At 50.4% G+C, this 14,158-nt stretch overlaps 7 protein-coding genes across 7 annotated transcripts; 5 read left to right on the plus strand and 2 right to left on the minus strand.

Annotated features, from left to right (window-relative positions):
- Positions 1–317: 317 nt before the first annotated feature.
- On the plus strand, positions 318–1,770 carry SNOG_13997 (hypothetical protein; the record flags this gene model as incomplete). The annotated part of the gene is made up of 2 exons (XM_001804144.1): positions 318–1,259; positions 1,504–1,770. The coding sequence occupies 2 exons, from the start codon at positions 318–320 to the stop codon at positions 1,768–1,770; spliced, it is 1,209 nt and encodes a 402-aa protein (XP_001804196.1).
- Positions 1,771–2,529: 759 nt separating this feature from the next.
- On the plus strand, positions 2,530–3,162 carry SNOG_13998 (hypothetical protein; the record flags this gene model as incomplete). The annotated part of the gene is made up of 1 exon (XM_001804145.1): positions 2,530–3,162. The coding sequence occupies one exon, from the start codon at positions 2,530–2,532 to the stop codon at positions 3,160–3,162; it is 633 nt and encodes a 210-aa protein (XP_001804197.1).
- A 195-nt stretch (positions 3,163–3,357) lies between these two features.
- SNOG_13999 (hypothetical protein) lies at positions 3,358–4,905 on the minus strand (the record flags this gene model as incomplete). The annotated part of the gene is made up of 1 exon (XM_001804146.1): positions 3,358–4,905. The coding sequence occupies one exon, from the start codon at positions 4,903–4,905 to the stop codon at positions 3,358–3,360; it is 1,548 nt and encodes a 515-aa protein (XP_001804198.1).
- Positions 4,906–6,286: 1,381 nt separating this feature from the next.
- On the plus strand, positions 6,287–7,872 carry SNOG_14000 (hypothetical protein; the record flags this gene model as incomplete). Its single annotated transcript, XM_001804147.1, has 3 exons — positions 6,287–6,314; positions 6,511–6,803; positions 6,976–7,872. The coding sequence occupies 3 exons, from the start codon at positions 6,287–6,289 to the stop codon at positions 7,870–7,872; spliced, it is 1,218 nt and encodes a 405-aa protein (XP_001804199.1).
- Positions 7,873–8,458: 586 nt separating this feature from the next.
- On the plus strand, positions 8,459–9,148 carry SNOG_14001 (hypothetical protein; the record flags this gene model as incomplete). The annotated part of the gene is made up of 3 exons (XM_001804148.1): positions 8,459–8,792; positions 8,892–9,018; positions 9,127–9,148. The coding sequence occupies 3 exons, from the start codon at positions 8,459–8,461 to the stop codon at positions 9,146–9,148; spliced, it is 483 nt and encodes a 160-aa protein (XP_001804200.1).
- Positions 9,149–9,958: 810 nt separating this feature from the next.
- On the plus strand, positions 9,959–10,801 carry SNOG_14002 (hypothetical protein; the record flags this gene model as incomplete). The annotated part of the gene is made up of 1 exon (XM_001804149.1): positions 9,959–10,801. The coding sequence occupies one exon, from the start codon at positions 9,959–9,961 to the stop codon at positions 10,799–10,801; it is 843 nt and encodes a 280-aa protein (XP_001804201.1).
- Positions 10,802–12,103: 1,302 nt separating this feature from the next.
- SNOG_14003 (hypothetical protein) lies at positions 12,104–13,878 on the minus strand (the record flags this gene model as incomplete). The annotated part of the gene is made up of 2 exons (XM_001804150.1): positions 12,104–13,017; positions 13,065–13,878. 2 exons carry the CDS (start codon positions 13,876–13,878, stop codon positions 12,104–12,106), a joined length of 1,728 nt encoding a protein of 575 aa, XP_001804202.1.
- Between the last annotated feature and the right edge of the window lie 280 nt (positions 13,879–14,158).

Consider the following 14,158-nt stretch of genomic DNA (forward strand, 5'->3'; position numbering starts at 1 on the left):
TTTCGCCGCCGCTTCTTATCTTATCGTCACGTGCACGCGTGCTTGCCGATGATGTACCGGCGGCGCGGCGAACTATTCACCGACGCTTCGAAAAGTTCAGGAAGTCGACATCATACGCCAAATTCATAAGCCATCAACCGAAGTCCATTGAGATGTACCTTGCAAGAGCATTGTCATCAAACTTTGTGTGCAGTGCCTGCCAGAGGGCAGCTGCTCGATCATCAAAATCGATCAATGGCTCCGTACAGCGCGCCACATTGAGGGTAAATGCTACACCAAGAAAATCCTCAAAATGCGCATTCAGCACGAGTACATCTATGGCGAAAGACCGGGACGATCCCGCAGTTGAAGATCCCGAATTCGCATTTCTAGATGACAGCACAAAATCTTCTACCAACACCGCCCATACCGAGGAACCAATCTCAGTCGCCGACACTGAATTAAATACATCAGTCGCTGAAGCTTCTGTCGAGACGTCTTCAGCTGCAGCGCCCAAATCTTCCGCCGTCGACACATCCATACCCTGGTACCTCAGACAAAACCCAGCTGCCCGCGACGCTCAGAAGCCCATCGAGATCCCCGACCTCCCGCCCAACCCACCGCCCCTCCTCAAAACCATACTCGAATACATATCCATAACTGCTGGTCTTGACGATTTGGAATTGCTGGATCTGAGGCATCTTGACCCTCCACCTGCGCTAGGCCCGAAGCTCATCATGATCATTGCCACGGCACGATCTGAGAAGCATCTTCACGTGGCGGCAGATGGTTTCGCTCGATTCCTGCGAAGAGAGCATGGGCTGAAGGCGAACGCGGCAGGCTTACTAGGTCGCAACGAGCTGAAGATTAAGTTACGGCGCAAGGCCAAGCGCATGAGGATGTTAGCCAACGTCGGCGGCGCTGTGCCGGAAGGCAACCTCGATGACGGTATCCGCACCGGCTGGATATGCTGTACTCTCAGCAAGATCGAAGCGCATCCTGACGACATGCACTTGCCTGGTGATAACGTCGATGAGTTTGTAGGCTTCAGGAGTGTGAATCCCGGCGTCAACGTCGTGGTACAAATGTTCACGGAAGAGAAGCGTGTAGAAACCGATCTTGAGACGCTCTGGGGAGGCGTGTTGAAGACACAACGAAGGGAAGGCACAGTTGCGGAAGAGAAGTTGAAAGAGCTTGATGAAGATGTCGAAGCACAGGAGAGTGCAGAGGTTCCTCTTATATCGCGTCAAGAAGAAGAAACAGAGACGCCTGCCTCCCCGGTACGACCGGTTCGTCTACCGCCATCGATGCCGGGAGACGTATTTCCTCCAGCTCCTGGTGGCGATGCGGCAAGGCAGATTCGAAGACTACATACTGTTGGCCTAAGATAAAGAACAGTAACCCGACTTTGAATCGATCACTATGAACCTACTGAATCTGCATCTATTCACACTTTTTGTTCATGAGCGCTTGTCTTACTCAGGTGATTTTCGGTCACCTGCTGCGTCTGATAGTCGCATCTAGCATGCCTCGGTCATCTGGAACCGTGTAGCAATCACTTTTTTGTATAATGACACTGACACCCAACATTCTTCCCGCACCAACAAAGCACTCGTCACACTGCTCGCCGATTTCATCATGTCCAAATCTGCTGATGACTACCATAAAGACTTCATCGAACTCTCCCTGAAGAAGGTCTTGATGAACCAGCGCGGACATACGATCCGCCGAAAGAAAGACAGCGAAGAGGCGATTCGCAAAGCCGATCTCGTCGAGCTTGCTATGGCATGAGATCGCAGAAACCCTAATGACGCAGATGCACGTGCCGGAACGAGGCAAGAGGCGTCCAGAACCAACGAAGAGACTGGTACTAGTGACACTGTAAACGCCATCAACACCTCTGGCAGCTAGTTTAATGCTTTATTTTGTTTTCAAGACTATTTTATGCCTGATTTTCGCATGTTTTTGTTGTATGTACTTTTGCTCCATGTCTTTTCCCATCTCTGCTGTTTCTCTTGGCCATGCATGGTCCAAATCTCTTCGAACTTTAGTAAAGAGTGATGCAGACTGAACAGCGCTATGTGAGAGCGGGAGGGGCGAACATGTTTTACAGAAAGAATGCTTATAACATGTCACTGATCATGGGGTGCTGACGGACTGAAGCCCAGCGCGATGTCTCCGGAGCATGATCTATTGGCAAATACAATAGCTTGTGAACATCGCAAAGACCATAGGATAATGTCAACAAGTCATTTGTCTCAGCTCGCAGCAAACACTCATCATCTGCCACTCAATAAGCAAGCAGGTCTTAAGTACATAATGAACGCTTGAGTACTCATATCCATATCATATCTCGTCCACGCCTCAGCTACAACCTTCAAGATGGCCATCATGACCAGGCGACAATACTTGGACAAATTCCGGGCCATGGAATTGCGGAGGTTTCTACAAGTTGGCCAGGGGCTGACGCTGACCAAACAAGAGTACGACCAAATTAGGCTGGGAGTAAGAAGAGCAGTGACGTTGAACCTCCAAGAGAGCGTATGCGATATGTGGTTGGCTACCGACAGAGCGCGCACCGGTCTCGTACCCAGGCAAAAATCTAACATTGAATCCGAGACAGACAGCGAGGGTGACAGCGACATTGCGGAAGGAGGCGACGTTGAGAGTGATCATTTCGAGGACAACTACGACGGCAAAGATGACGACAACAACATCAACGATGGCGACAACACCAACGATGGCTACAATAACGGCGATGACAGCAACGACATCAATGACAGTATCACCAACGATGGCTACAACTGGAATTCGCAACCCAATCTCGACGACCTTTTCAACCACGGCATAAGCGAGGGCGAAAGCGAAGACGGCGAATTCAATGCTGATACAAGCACATATGTTCAGCAACAACCCTTCGCCACGCCACCTCTGCCACCTCTGCCAGCCAGTCTCAAAGCGTCAATCAAAGATACAGTCAGGAGGTGTCAGGAACGTGAGCAAGACCTCATTGCAAATGGTTTCCATGAAGGAACGAAAGAATTCTTCAATGATCCAATCCGGAGAGAATTGAGCATCTTGCAGCAAGAAGCCATCGGCATCAATATGAAGGAATACATGCTCTTCAGGTTCGGGAGGGTAACGGATGACGAGGGAAATGACTTGCCGGGTGCGCCATTTTAGTATCGTGGAAGGCTGACAGGCGTTTTCTTGGTGCTGTGGTGTAGTACAAAGGTAAGAAGTAATAAGTAGTTATGGCTGTATGTCGTTGGGTAGAGGTAAGGAAGTAGTTTTGGACTTCGCAAAAGTCCGCTTGCTAGGTAGCATCCATTGATGATCTTGTTCAACCACCGACTGCGCCTCTTAAGTCCAGACCTCCTAAATCATGAAAGCTTCGAAATTACTCCCGCCATCAAAATTGAACATGTCAGACATCGTCAGATCCCAATCACCGATGAAGTCCACCGGCATTTGAAAGTCGAATTCGCCACCTGCATCCTCGCTCCCTAGACCTGCTAGTCTCTCTAGCACTCGTGCGCATTGTTCCACTGCATTTTCAGCAGCTTGTCCGATTGAATTTTGCATTTCAACACGTCCTAGTCCTTGCTTGACGGCACCAATTCGAGCGACGAGTGTCCGGAGGAGTAGATAACCCTTGATACCTGTCTCTCCAGCTTCGATGCACCTCAGGTAAAAGTTGGCGGCATCTTCGGGTATAGATAGCAGATCTGGGCGCGGCACACTGTCTTCTTCTTGTAGTTGTACACGCAACTCGACTGCCAAAAAGGTCGAGGCGTGTAATGTGAATGCGCGGAAGAAGCCTGCTCCGCAGCGACAAAGACGGACGAAATCTGTTTCTTTCGAAGCATCGGTGAAGTAGGCGAGGTTCCATAGTCTGAGGGAGGTGTCGAACACGGTCTTGCGCGAGAAAGCGTAGATGGCTTCGTGCAATGAGGGGTTGAAGTAGGGGATATGCAAGGATGAGATGTAGCGCTGCATCATGAACTCGATGGCCGTTGAAGCAAATGGATGGCATTCTGTTGCGTTCATCTCCTTTAAATCCCTACGAAGTGTTTTATATGATGCTCGTAAGGCAGTGTCGGTGCGGAGCGTTTCCTCAAAAGTCCCGCTTGTCGCGATATCATTTAGAAACTTGACAACGGTGAGGCGTATCGGTAACGTTTTCCGGAATGCTATTGCGCTTGAGGTCGACGTGAAAACATGGTCTGGCTGGCGATTTGGTTCGTGCGCCATAAGCTCCTGGTCCTCGTAATTGCCAGGTGGTCCGGTATTGAAGTCCTCTAATGAGATGAGGCAGGGACCGCCGGAGATCAAGCTGAACTGTACATTGAGCTCTAGTATCGTATTCCAAATTCGGCGGCGCATCTCTGCGCTGCGAACGCTTATTTTTGGCAAGTAAACAGGATCTTTGTGCAGACCAATATACACTGCCTCTCGAAGCAGTGCTCCAGCGGATATCCAGACAAGTTCAGATCCGACATCAGCATACTCCCGAGCAAGAAGCAGTAAGATGCTGGTCTGAAGGTGCTGGATACCCAGTTTTGACTTGTAAGAAGGCGAAGAGAGCCAGGTCTGACCTTCGTAGATCCAGCGTGTTATTTCAGGTCGCATTGAACAATTCTCATCATAGAAGATTGCACCAATGGCCAGAACGAGCTTTAACTGCACCATGAAGCCAGTCTTAACGTCGGCTTCGCTTGTCCATAATACTTCGTAGTCTTTTCGGAAAGTGGGCACATGGAGAATGCGATAAAGCGTCTCGATGGTCCTGAGGTAATGTCCGATAAGTTCATCGCAGACACCCTTAGTCGGCAGATCGTTTGTTGGAGGCGTTGGCCAGTCGGGTGAGCGTGCAGCTTTGATCATTCGTGCTAGCATCTTGGCACGATGAAGGGCTAGCAGCATATTTGATGTGCCACTTTTCAGGTGTGATTCAAGTATTTCGATCACGTCGCGAAATACCACAACGCCATTCATCCAATGGCTCTGGCCAAACACCCTGTTCTTATGCGAGATGCCTCTGGGGATCGTGTACGCGCTACCAAGGTTTCTGGCATCTTGAAGTACGTCGATGGGACCAGAGAAGCCACTCGTGACGTGAAAAGAGGTTGTGGGCGCTGGGCTGGGTGCTACTGATGGCGCATCGGAGTGTCTGAAGCTATTGGTTCGAGCAAGCTGCTCCTCTAGATCCGCAATCTTGTTTTTCATATAATCGAGTTCGACCAAAGTGGTAGAAACAGGAGTAATTGGTAGTGTAGGCCTGTTCCAATGTGCCTGTGCCATAGCACCTTGTCGGAGTTGCTGATGTAGGTCTGGCGTTGTACGAGCATCTGCGTTTGAGCTTCCTGGTCGCGTACGGAGTGTTGGCGATCTTTGCATATGTGTTGCCTGCAGTGGATTGATCTCATAGTCGCAAGCCGAGTTGCGAGATCGCACACAATTGCTGCATGGCGTCTCACGATTGCACTTGATCTTTCGTTTCCGACAAAGTGTGCACGAACTATAGGTTGCTAGTCAGTAGTGATCCCGCACACTCTTTGTAACTTCACAATGCAATGATGAATAAGGCAAAGGATTGTACATGCTTTTTCGTCTCAAGAAACAGTACAGTAAAGCGACATGAAGGATGATGCACGAGTTACACTTCAGAGTGGACGAATGATGGTCGAACGTACATGGCGACTCTCTTGCGTCTCCTCGTTAGTTCAGCCATATGGTCAGACATCTGGGAAAGGAGATAGAAATGAACTTTGAGGAAGTATTGATCAATGGCGGGAAAACCAGCGATATGAATGCTGGCGGCGCGGAGATAAAGCCGACGCTAGGAGATACTAGCCAATGATAGTCTTCGCTGCTCGGCATCACCAACTTCTCGCCGAGCGCTGCGCTATCTCCGAGTGTTCTATCAAATCTGACACACACGATGTTGAGAGAGTATCATGATGACTTATACTATCACTCCATGTCTATCAAAAGTTGGGGTGATACTGCTAGTCATATATATGTTTTGGTGCGCAGCTTTGAAGGGGGCCTGACTACCTGGAGAACGAGGAGGCACTGCCCTCTCAACAATGTCCCTATCAGCTTCGCATCCACATAATAATGCTAAGCGTAGTAACAGTACGATATGTCATGGACGCCGTCAGCGAGTACTAATACGATGACCTGCATATCGCCGCCAAAAGGGTAGCATACAAACTGTGCGACAGATGTTCGGGTGAGCCGAAGACCTGCGTGTCGGTCTTGTTATCGCCGACCGAACATAAACACCTTCTCCGATGACAACATGCTGCATCAATTTGATGTATATAGCCGTATGCAAGATGTGGCTCTCACTCCATCATCAGATCTTCTACCACCCTCGCCTCTCAACACCTCAACACCATACTTAGGAGCCATATATCTACTGCAATTCTTTTCCTATCATACAGCATCAAGTTTGAACAACCACCATGACGCCTCAAGCAAGATCCAATTCCTCGTCTTCTTTTTCCAAACACTCTATCGAAGATGCAGAGAAGTCCGCTCAAGCTGCACCTGTCTCCAAAGACGACGGGAGTGCTTTCGGTCCCGCCCCTGATGGTGGCACAACCGCCTGGCTCAACGCCTTTGGTGGCTTCTGTATCTTCTTCGGCTGCCTAGGCTTCACATCTTGCTTTGGCGTACTTCAAGAGTACTACGGCACACATCAACTCAAGAACTACAGTGCCAGCGACATCGCCTGGATTGGCAGTGTGAGCAATTTTATCCAGTTCAGTGGAGGTGCTATTAGTGGGTCGATGTTCGATCGATTTGGGATCAACGTAAGCCAATTTACTGGACGTCTACAATGATCACATGAACTGAATAGCGATGATCATAGATTCTGCGAGTCTCTGCCATTCTTTACATCTTCGGCTTAATGATGACTAGCCTGTGCACGGAAGTAAGTCTTTATTACATTCAAGTACAGGGCAAGGCTAACATCGTACCTAGTACTACCAATTCATGCTCGCTCAAGGCCTGGTCATGGGTTCCGCGGTCGCATGCCTTCAATTTCCCGCCTTCGCGATCGTCGCTCAATACTTCGACAAGAAGCGCGCAGCAGCCATGGGCATCACAGCATCTGGATCCTCCATCGGAGGCATCATCTTTCCTCTCATCCTATCCAAACTCCTAAATGGCTCATCCATCGGATTCGGGTGGTCGATCCGCATCATCGGGTTCATCATCTTGCCCTTCTTCCTCCTCGCGATAATGATCCTGAAGCCGCGCGTACCCCCAAGGAAGGCAAACATATTCATTGGCGCGGCGTGGAAAGATATAAAGTACTGCCTCTTGATAGCAGGCATGTTCTTCATGATGATGGGCATGTGGACACCAATCTTTTTTATGCCGTCGTATGCTGTCTCGAGGGGAATGGGCGTCACCCTCGCCGGCAACTTGCTCGCAATCATCAACGCTACTTCGACTTTAGGCCGTATCATCCCTGGCATACTGGCTGACAAGTTTGGGAAACTAAATTTATTTGGTTTAGCAGGCATAGCAACCGGTATCATGGTGTTCTGCTTTGACGAGCCGAAGACGAACGCTGGTCTCATCATTTATGTCATATTCTTTGGTTTTACGTCTGGCGCGATCATCTCTTCGGCGTCGGTTGCAATTTCCTTGTGTACCAAGGATCCTCGCAATCTCGGGACATATATGGGCATGGGTATGGGCCTGGCAGCTTTCGCAACGCTTGCTGGTCCGCCGATCAGTGGTGCGCTGCTTGAGAGATATGGGGGATATTCTCAGGTTGCAATCTTTGGTGGCACATTATGTGTCTTTGGTGGCCTTGTTGTGTTGTCGAGTAAGTTCGTGGTCCCGGAGGGTATTATGGGAAAGGTGTAAGTGAGTGGCTGTTCCAGAGACACTGGGACGCACTGAGAGGGCGACGCGTGCCAGGTAGGATGGACCAGGAACGGAACAAAGGATTACTACGCGATGGGAGGGTGCGAATAGACTCAGTGGTTTTGGATTTCAGACGATGGGATGGTGCTGCTGCTGAGAATGGGAAGTGCGCACTCTGACGTAGGTAGATCGCCCAATTATTGCATTGCGACAGCGCATTTTCCTATTGCGTTTATGTAAGCCAGGATATATTCAGAGTATTTTCAATTAGGAAAAGACATGTCTAGAACGAATTGAGTACCTCCGAGTTACATCATCGGTAGGGTGAAGGGTAATTTTGGGTACGCTGAAGAGATACAGGGTGAATTGAGATTCAGAACGTATTACATAGCGAAGATCTGCTTAAAGGCCCTCGCAATCGACATTGAGATATATTTTGTTAGGTATAGATAGCAAATATAGGATTATTTCATTGTTGTATCGCTGCTGAATGTCAACAATGAGGGAGACTGTACTATGCGCATCTGCTTGACCCACCTGGCAATTATCAATGCACACGAGGATCTTTGGGTCAAGAATAGATGAGATGAACGCCGATACCAAGAAGAGCATCGTAAAGGTCGTCAACCAGGCATTGCGCAAGCTCCTACAGAAGGTCACAGCTATCGTCACTACAGCCTCTACCGCTGCAAGGCCAAACTTTGTGTCTTTCAGACACACCCATTCCCTCCTCGTGGATGAACTCGGCCGTTTCAACGATGTTCATGCTATCCAGGTTTTCTCACTCTCCTGGAATGTGTCGATACGTTTCTTGATCGGAGACCCTAACCAGCTTCCGCCTATGACGTTTGGTCCAGATGAGTTGAATCCGTTTCAGAAGCAAGCGCAGCTGTCCAAACTCACTCGTTTATCGGCCACCAGTCTTTCTATGTTCTTCCTCTCGTACACTGCGCGCTTCGCCAATTGAGAGCTGCTAAAGCTCTTTACCCTGGTAAATGAGAACCATGACTTGTCACCAGTCGATGGCGCGTATGACGCGGCTAGGAAGAAGAAGCATTATGCTTTTGTGGAGGATATTTGCGGTATCAGGCATCCTGTCGTTATCAGCAACACCGCGGACGTTGTTGCTGGCGGCTTGAAGCCCAGGTATAGCTTGCAGACGGCTCAGGTTGCCATGAGAAGACTACTGGACGCCTGCGCTCGCATTGATGGACCATGACAGCTGATTACCTTCACGACTGCTATTTTTCATAGGAAAAATGCGATAAGTGACTGAGTGACTCCAGGATGCAATGTGAGAGTCCATACAGTGATTTTCAAGGTGTTGAAGGCATACAGGCTCACTTATGGTATGCCGCGTTTTTGGAATATTCGGAGGGTCTTGAAGGACGAAGAGTGGTAGAAAAGAGTACAGGAAACCCAGGACGCCATTTTTGGTTGCGCAAATCAGTTCGATTTGCTCTCACATTGTCTGCAATCATGTCCTTACAAACAACCGTATCTGGCTCCAGCGCGACGGTACGTCGTGAAAGGCCAGTGAGCTGATGACGCTCGGATGCACGTGACTGGCCATTGTGGGGAAGTGTAGGTGCGAGAGCTCCAATCGCATCCCTAGTATAACTCGCTGTGCTTGATAGAGAACAATCACCTGGACAATCACCCTCAGACAGTTTCAACCACCGAAATCTCTCAATCTCGTCATGTTTTCCATACCATATACTCAAAAGCGTCCGAAAAAGAACCGTGGAAGGCAGGCCAAGTACAAGCACAAGCAAGAGTAGGCTATGTACGAAAACTTTGCAACAAGGATGATTCTAATGCTGTAAATTTCGCAGACCCATAGATCATAATGGAGCTACGCATGGCAGACAGCGCGACGCTCTGAGTAGCAATCGCGAAGAGCTCGATGAATACGAACAGTGGAAGGAGCAGAGAGAGAGGCACGTTTAATGTGGCAGAAGAGTTCAACAGGCTAACGCAGAACAGAAACCTGCTCATGCAAGAATTTCGACTCGCTGCGGCGAAGTCGGAGTGCCTGGACCTGGCCAGGAGGTTTTACCACGCCGTACCGCGTGAAGTAAGAGACATGGTGTATTCCTACCTCTGCCAACCTCGCCTTTCAGAAGAGTCACGCATCAAGTTCCACGAGCTTCACTGTGGAGACGGACAACTTCCAGACATCCCACATTGGCAGAGGAAAGACATGGTTGGCCCAGAGTTTGCCCGAGAGTACACCGAGTTCTTCTACGAGACCACGGATATGCGTATGAGCTTCAGAGCCATCTCGTATGCGCTCGCTTTCGACCCTTTCGGCAGCGGTATAGTGCCTTCTGACTTCATTCGGTCCTGCACGATTGTCTTTAGGATTGCCTACGACACTGCTGATTCTGGGAAAGACGAGCGGACAACAGTACGGGGACAGCTTCGCGCTTTGACGAGATTGAAGCAGCGTTCAGGTACCATTACCTTTGAAATTGAACTCGATAGCAAGGAGTATGTCATCCGGCAATTTGCCTATCTCTTCCGTCAACTGGTCTTCCTTGGCCCAATCGTTTTCGAACTGAAGGACCAAGCCTTCCACTGCAATGTAGCAATAGTCTCTGACATGCGTAAGTCTACACAGGCCAGGATCGATGTCACTTCTTTGTGGAGCGAGCCAAAGGGAGCATTGATTAGCAAGCTGCACAATTGGCACGTCTTCTGCCGTAAGTACAAGCGGAACTGCGATGGTGATAAATTGGTTACTGACAGTCAGATAGCACAGAGACGTGGATATGATGCAGCCTTCCTCGATATGGAGCTAACTACGTTGACCATTCCTAACCACGAGGACATATTAATACGCGGTGAACTTGGCGTCTCAGAGAACGATGCAGACCATTCGATACTGAAGCGCATGTTGAGGATCACCATGGGCGAGGGAGATTGAAGATATGCCAGCGTACATTGAAGGCAACTCAGGGATTTTGAGCATTCGCAGAAGTACACGCTGCATGATAAGTTGGTGTGGTCGATTCCGTACAGCTCAGCCTATATGTGTTACAACATTACACTGCAGGCATAATTACTTCTCGGTATCTTACAAAGAGATGCGTATCAACAAAGCCACTTTTTACACGCAGTGTACAGCCTTTTGGCACGTACGACAGGAGGTGGAGGAAAGCTGCAGGGGTAGCTTTAGACCATTATACCGCAGCATCATTGATTTAGACACTAATTATGTCACTTGTACGTCTACTCTAAGCTAGAGGTTGTTGGAGTTTTTGCGATTGACATCTAGTTTTGTCTGCTCTTTGAAAAAGAAATGACTTCGGTTACTTAGACACAGCCCAGCAGGCTGATCTATTCAACGCTCAAAAGCTCACCAGAACACGAATTCGACATGAGAGCTAGGATAATACTAATCCCCTCAAGCTATCGTATTCTGTCCAAGATAAGGTCGAATTCATAGTCACCGCATGGTTCTCAACTCCACATACTTCTTCAACGAAAAGTCTTTAGCATTAATACCCTACCATCCAAACTCCAAACTCCAAAACCACACCGAAAGACATACACCCGTCCTTCCAACACGCAGAAACATTTCTATTTTCCCTCCTTGGTCCGTCCGAACCGACACGCGTCGCCCTCCCCACCATTCTATCGATTGCCAACTCGGGTCTTACACAGCCACGCCGGTGCAGCCGAGCCATTACACACAGACCATGCCGTACCGCCAGGATGCAGGATCTCATCCTTCCGCCTCCGGGACGGACTGGGTGCCTGAAAAGTCAGCCTGAAAGGCTTGGTAAAGACGTCTCTTTCACAATACACATGCCACGATAGTGATCAAGTTTCGGATGCAAATGTGAAGATATTAACAATAATTGTCCGCACCGATGATATGTAATCTAGCGTCTAATATCTTTGCATCTCAATCTTCATGCTGTGTACACAAGAAAAATGTCGCGTCGCCAAAGGCCGGGCCATATACAAAAATGGCGACCTTGTCGCCAACGCCAATGCCAAAAAGAAACAAAAAGCGGTGGTAGTTTCCAAGTTCGTATCATGAGTAGTCCAGAGGTGTGAGTAACGGCGCGGGGTTCGCGTCTACGTATGCTCAGTTGTGGATGAGAAAAACGCCGTCATATGCTGATGTGGATGATGCTTCACGCCCAAACGCCCAGTCCATATATACAAGAGTCATGCAAGTTGAAGAAGACAAAAAGGAAATACAAGAGGCTCGAGATGCTTAGATCATCACCATCCCCAGCGCTAGGATGACGGTGACAGCCGTGGAGTAGATGAAGTTGTGCGATCCGGCGAGGATAGAAGTGGCCGCACTGCTCTTCTTGCTCTGAGTTGGATCAGGCTTGAGGACGAGGTTGACACCGAGCTTCGAGCCCAGGTTCGCGACAACGGCCTGCGAGTCGCGCACTTGCACAGACATCTTGCCTGATCCGTCGAGGGTGAACCTGTTCTCGCTGGCGTCGACAAGGGTTGAGTTTCCGGTAATGTCGTCGTAGCTCATGCCGTTCCAGGTCACTTCGGTCTGCGACTCAGCGCCGGGTGCAGTGAGATAGGAGAGATAAACGTCCTTGTTTGCGTTGGCAGAACCGAGGTTCAAGTTGAAAGTGAAGGATCCCGGGGTCATGGAGCTGTTGGCCTCCTTGGAGTTGATCATGACGACGGCCTGGAGCTTGTCGTTGGCGTAGGTTGCGTACATCCGGATGCGTCCCTTGTAGGCCGACTCGGGGTTGGTCTTGAGGGCAGACACCTGCGTGGTGCCGTTGCCGTTGCCGATGAGCTGGGCGACAGCGGCATGTGCGTAGTACTGCGGACGTACGAACGAGGTGTCGTGGCCGTACATGGGAATGGGCTGCCATGCGGAGGCGTTGGAGTTGTCGGTCATGTGCATCTGCACGGATGAGATACCAAGGGAGGCCGCATAGAGGAAGAAGTTAAGGGTCCATAGGGAAGCACCAAATGTGTCACTGACGCCAGCCATTCCAATGGGGCCGACGGAGCTCATCTCTCGCAGGACATAGGGCAGGCCGGTCTTGAGGGCAACTTGGACCTGCTTGGCCCAGTAGGTGAACTGCGTGTCAGTCTGGTCCATGTCCATCAGGTCGTCTTGGGTAATGGGGGTGGGGGTCACTCCGATGACTAGAACGAGTTAGCATTGATTAATCTGATGGATGAAAGTGACATACAGTAGAAGTAGTCGTGCTGGTTCCATGTGGTCATGTAGTTGTCGCCATTGCGACCCTCCATGATGCCATCGTCAACGAGCTGCGAGATCTCAAACGTCGTGCCGATGGTCGAGGCGGTCGCTGGGGGCTCGAAGAAGGCGCAGGGCAGGTTAGCGGGCTTGAGAACGCGTTCGCAGATGACTTCGCAGCGGTCGAGCCACTGCTGCGTGTAGACCTTGCCGGACCAGCCAGCACTCCTGAAGGCGTTTTGCAGCCACAGATCGGGCTCGTTGCCGACTTCAAACGAGTACAGCTTTGTGTTCTTGAGATTGTCGACAGCTCCCTGCGCAATGGCGACAATGTGGTCCGCCCAGTCGTCGTCCATGTAGGCCATGTTCAGGCCAAAGGTGACGGGCGTATCCTTGGGCAGGCGGTCGAGCGCGTTGACATAGCCCGGGCCGATGATCATGGAGTCGGCGGCGATGGCGCCCTGGGCCTTGGAGTTCTTGTTCGCAGTCCATCGGTGCTCCTGCTTGCTCGCGTTCCACACCATGTAGTCCTGGGTGTTGCCTCCTAACCGGATGTGCGGCGGCGCGCCCGAGTAGTCGGCCAGGTTCTGCAGCAGCTGGATGGAGAAGGCGTTGACAGTGTCGCCGCCCATGAAGGAGAACAGGTTGGAGGGCTCAATGCCAAAGCCCGCAAACGACGGGTCGATGTAGTCGGAGGAGCCAGAGGGGGCATTGGTGCCGAGTGCAATTGTTAAGCTCTGGGCGAGGGCAGTGGGCAACGTGAGCAGAGCTGCTATGCTAGTACTGGCAGATAACGAGCGGTACATGGTCGCGGTGTGGTGTTGTGGTGCACAGCTCGAGGTGCAGGTGCGCGGGTGCAGTGGCCACGCAATGCAGTGCAACGGATGGTTAAGCTAGGATGGGTGGTGTTGGGATAGTTGGGATAGTTGGGACAGTTGGGACAGTTGGGATAGTTGGCAGCAGCAGCGACAGGGGGAAAAGACTACGGGCCCAGGATACAGTATCAGCGAGTGCGAGGGCGGGACAAAGGCGGGATAAAGAAATCGGGAGTGAAAGGCAGAGGGCGGACAATGGCTGGGGGTGTCA

The sequence above is a fragment of the Parastagonospora nodorum genome (genome assembly GCF_000146915.1).
Source record: "Parastagonospora nodorum SN15 chromosome Unknown scaffold_29, whole genome shotgun sequence".
Classification (NCBI taxonomy): Eukaryota; Fungi; Ascomycota; class Dothideomycetes; order Pleosporales; family Phaeosphaeriaceae; genus Parastagonospora; species Parastagonospora nodorum.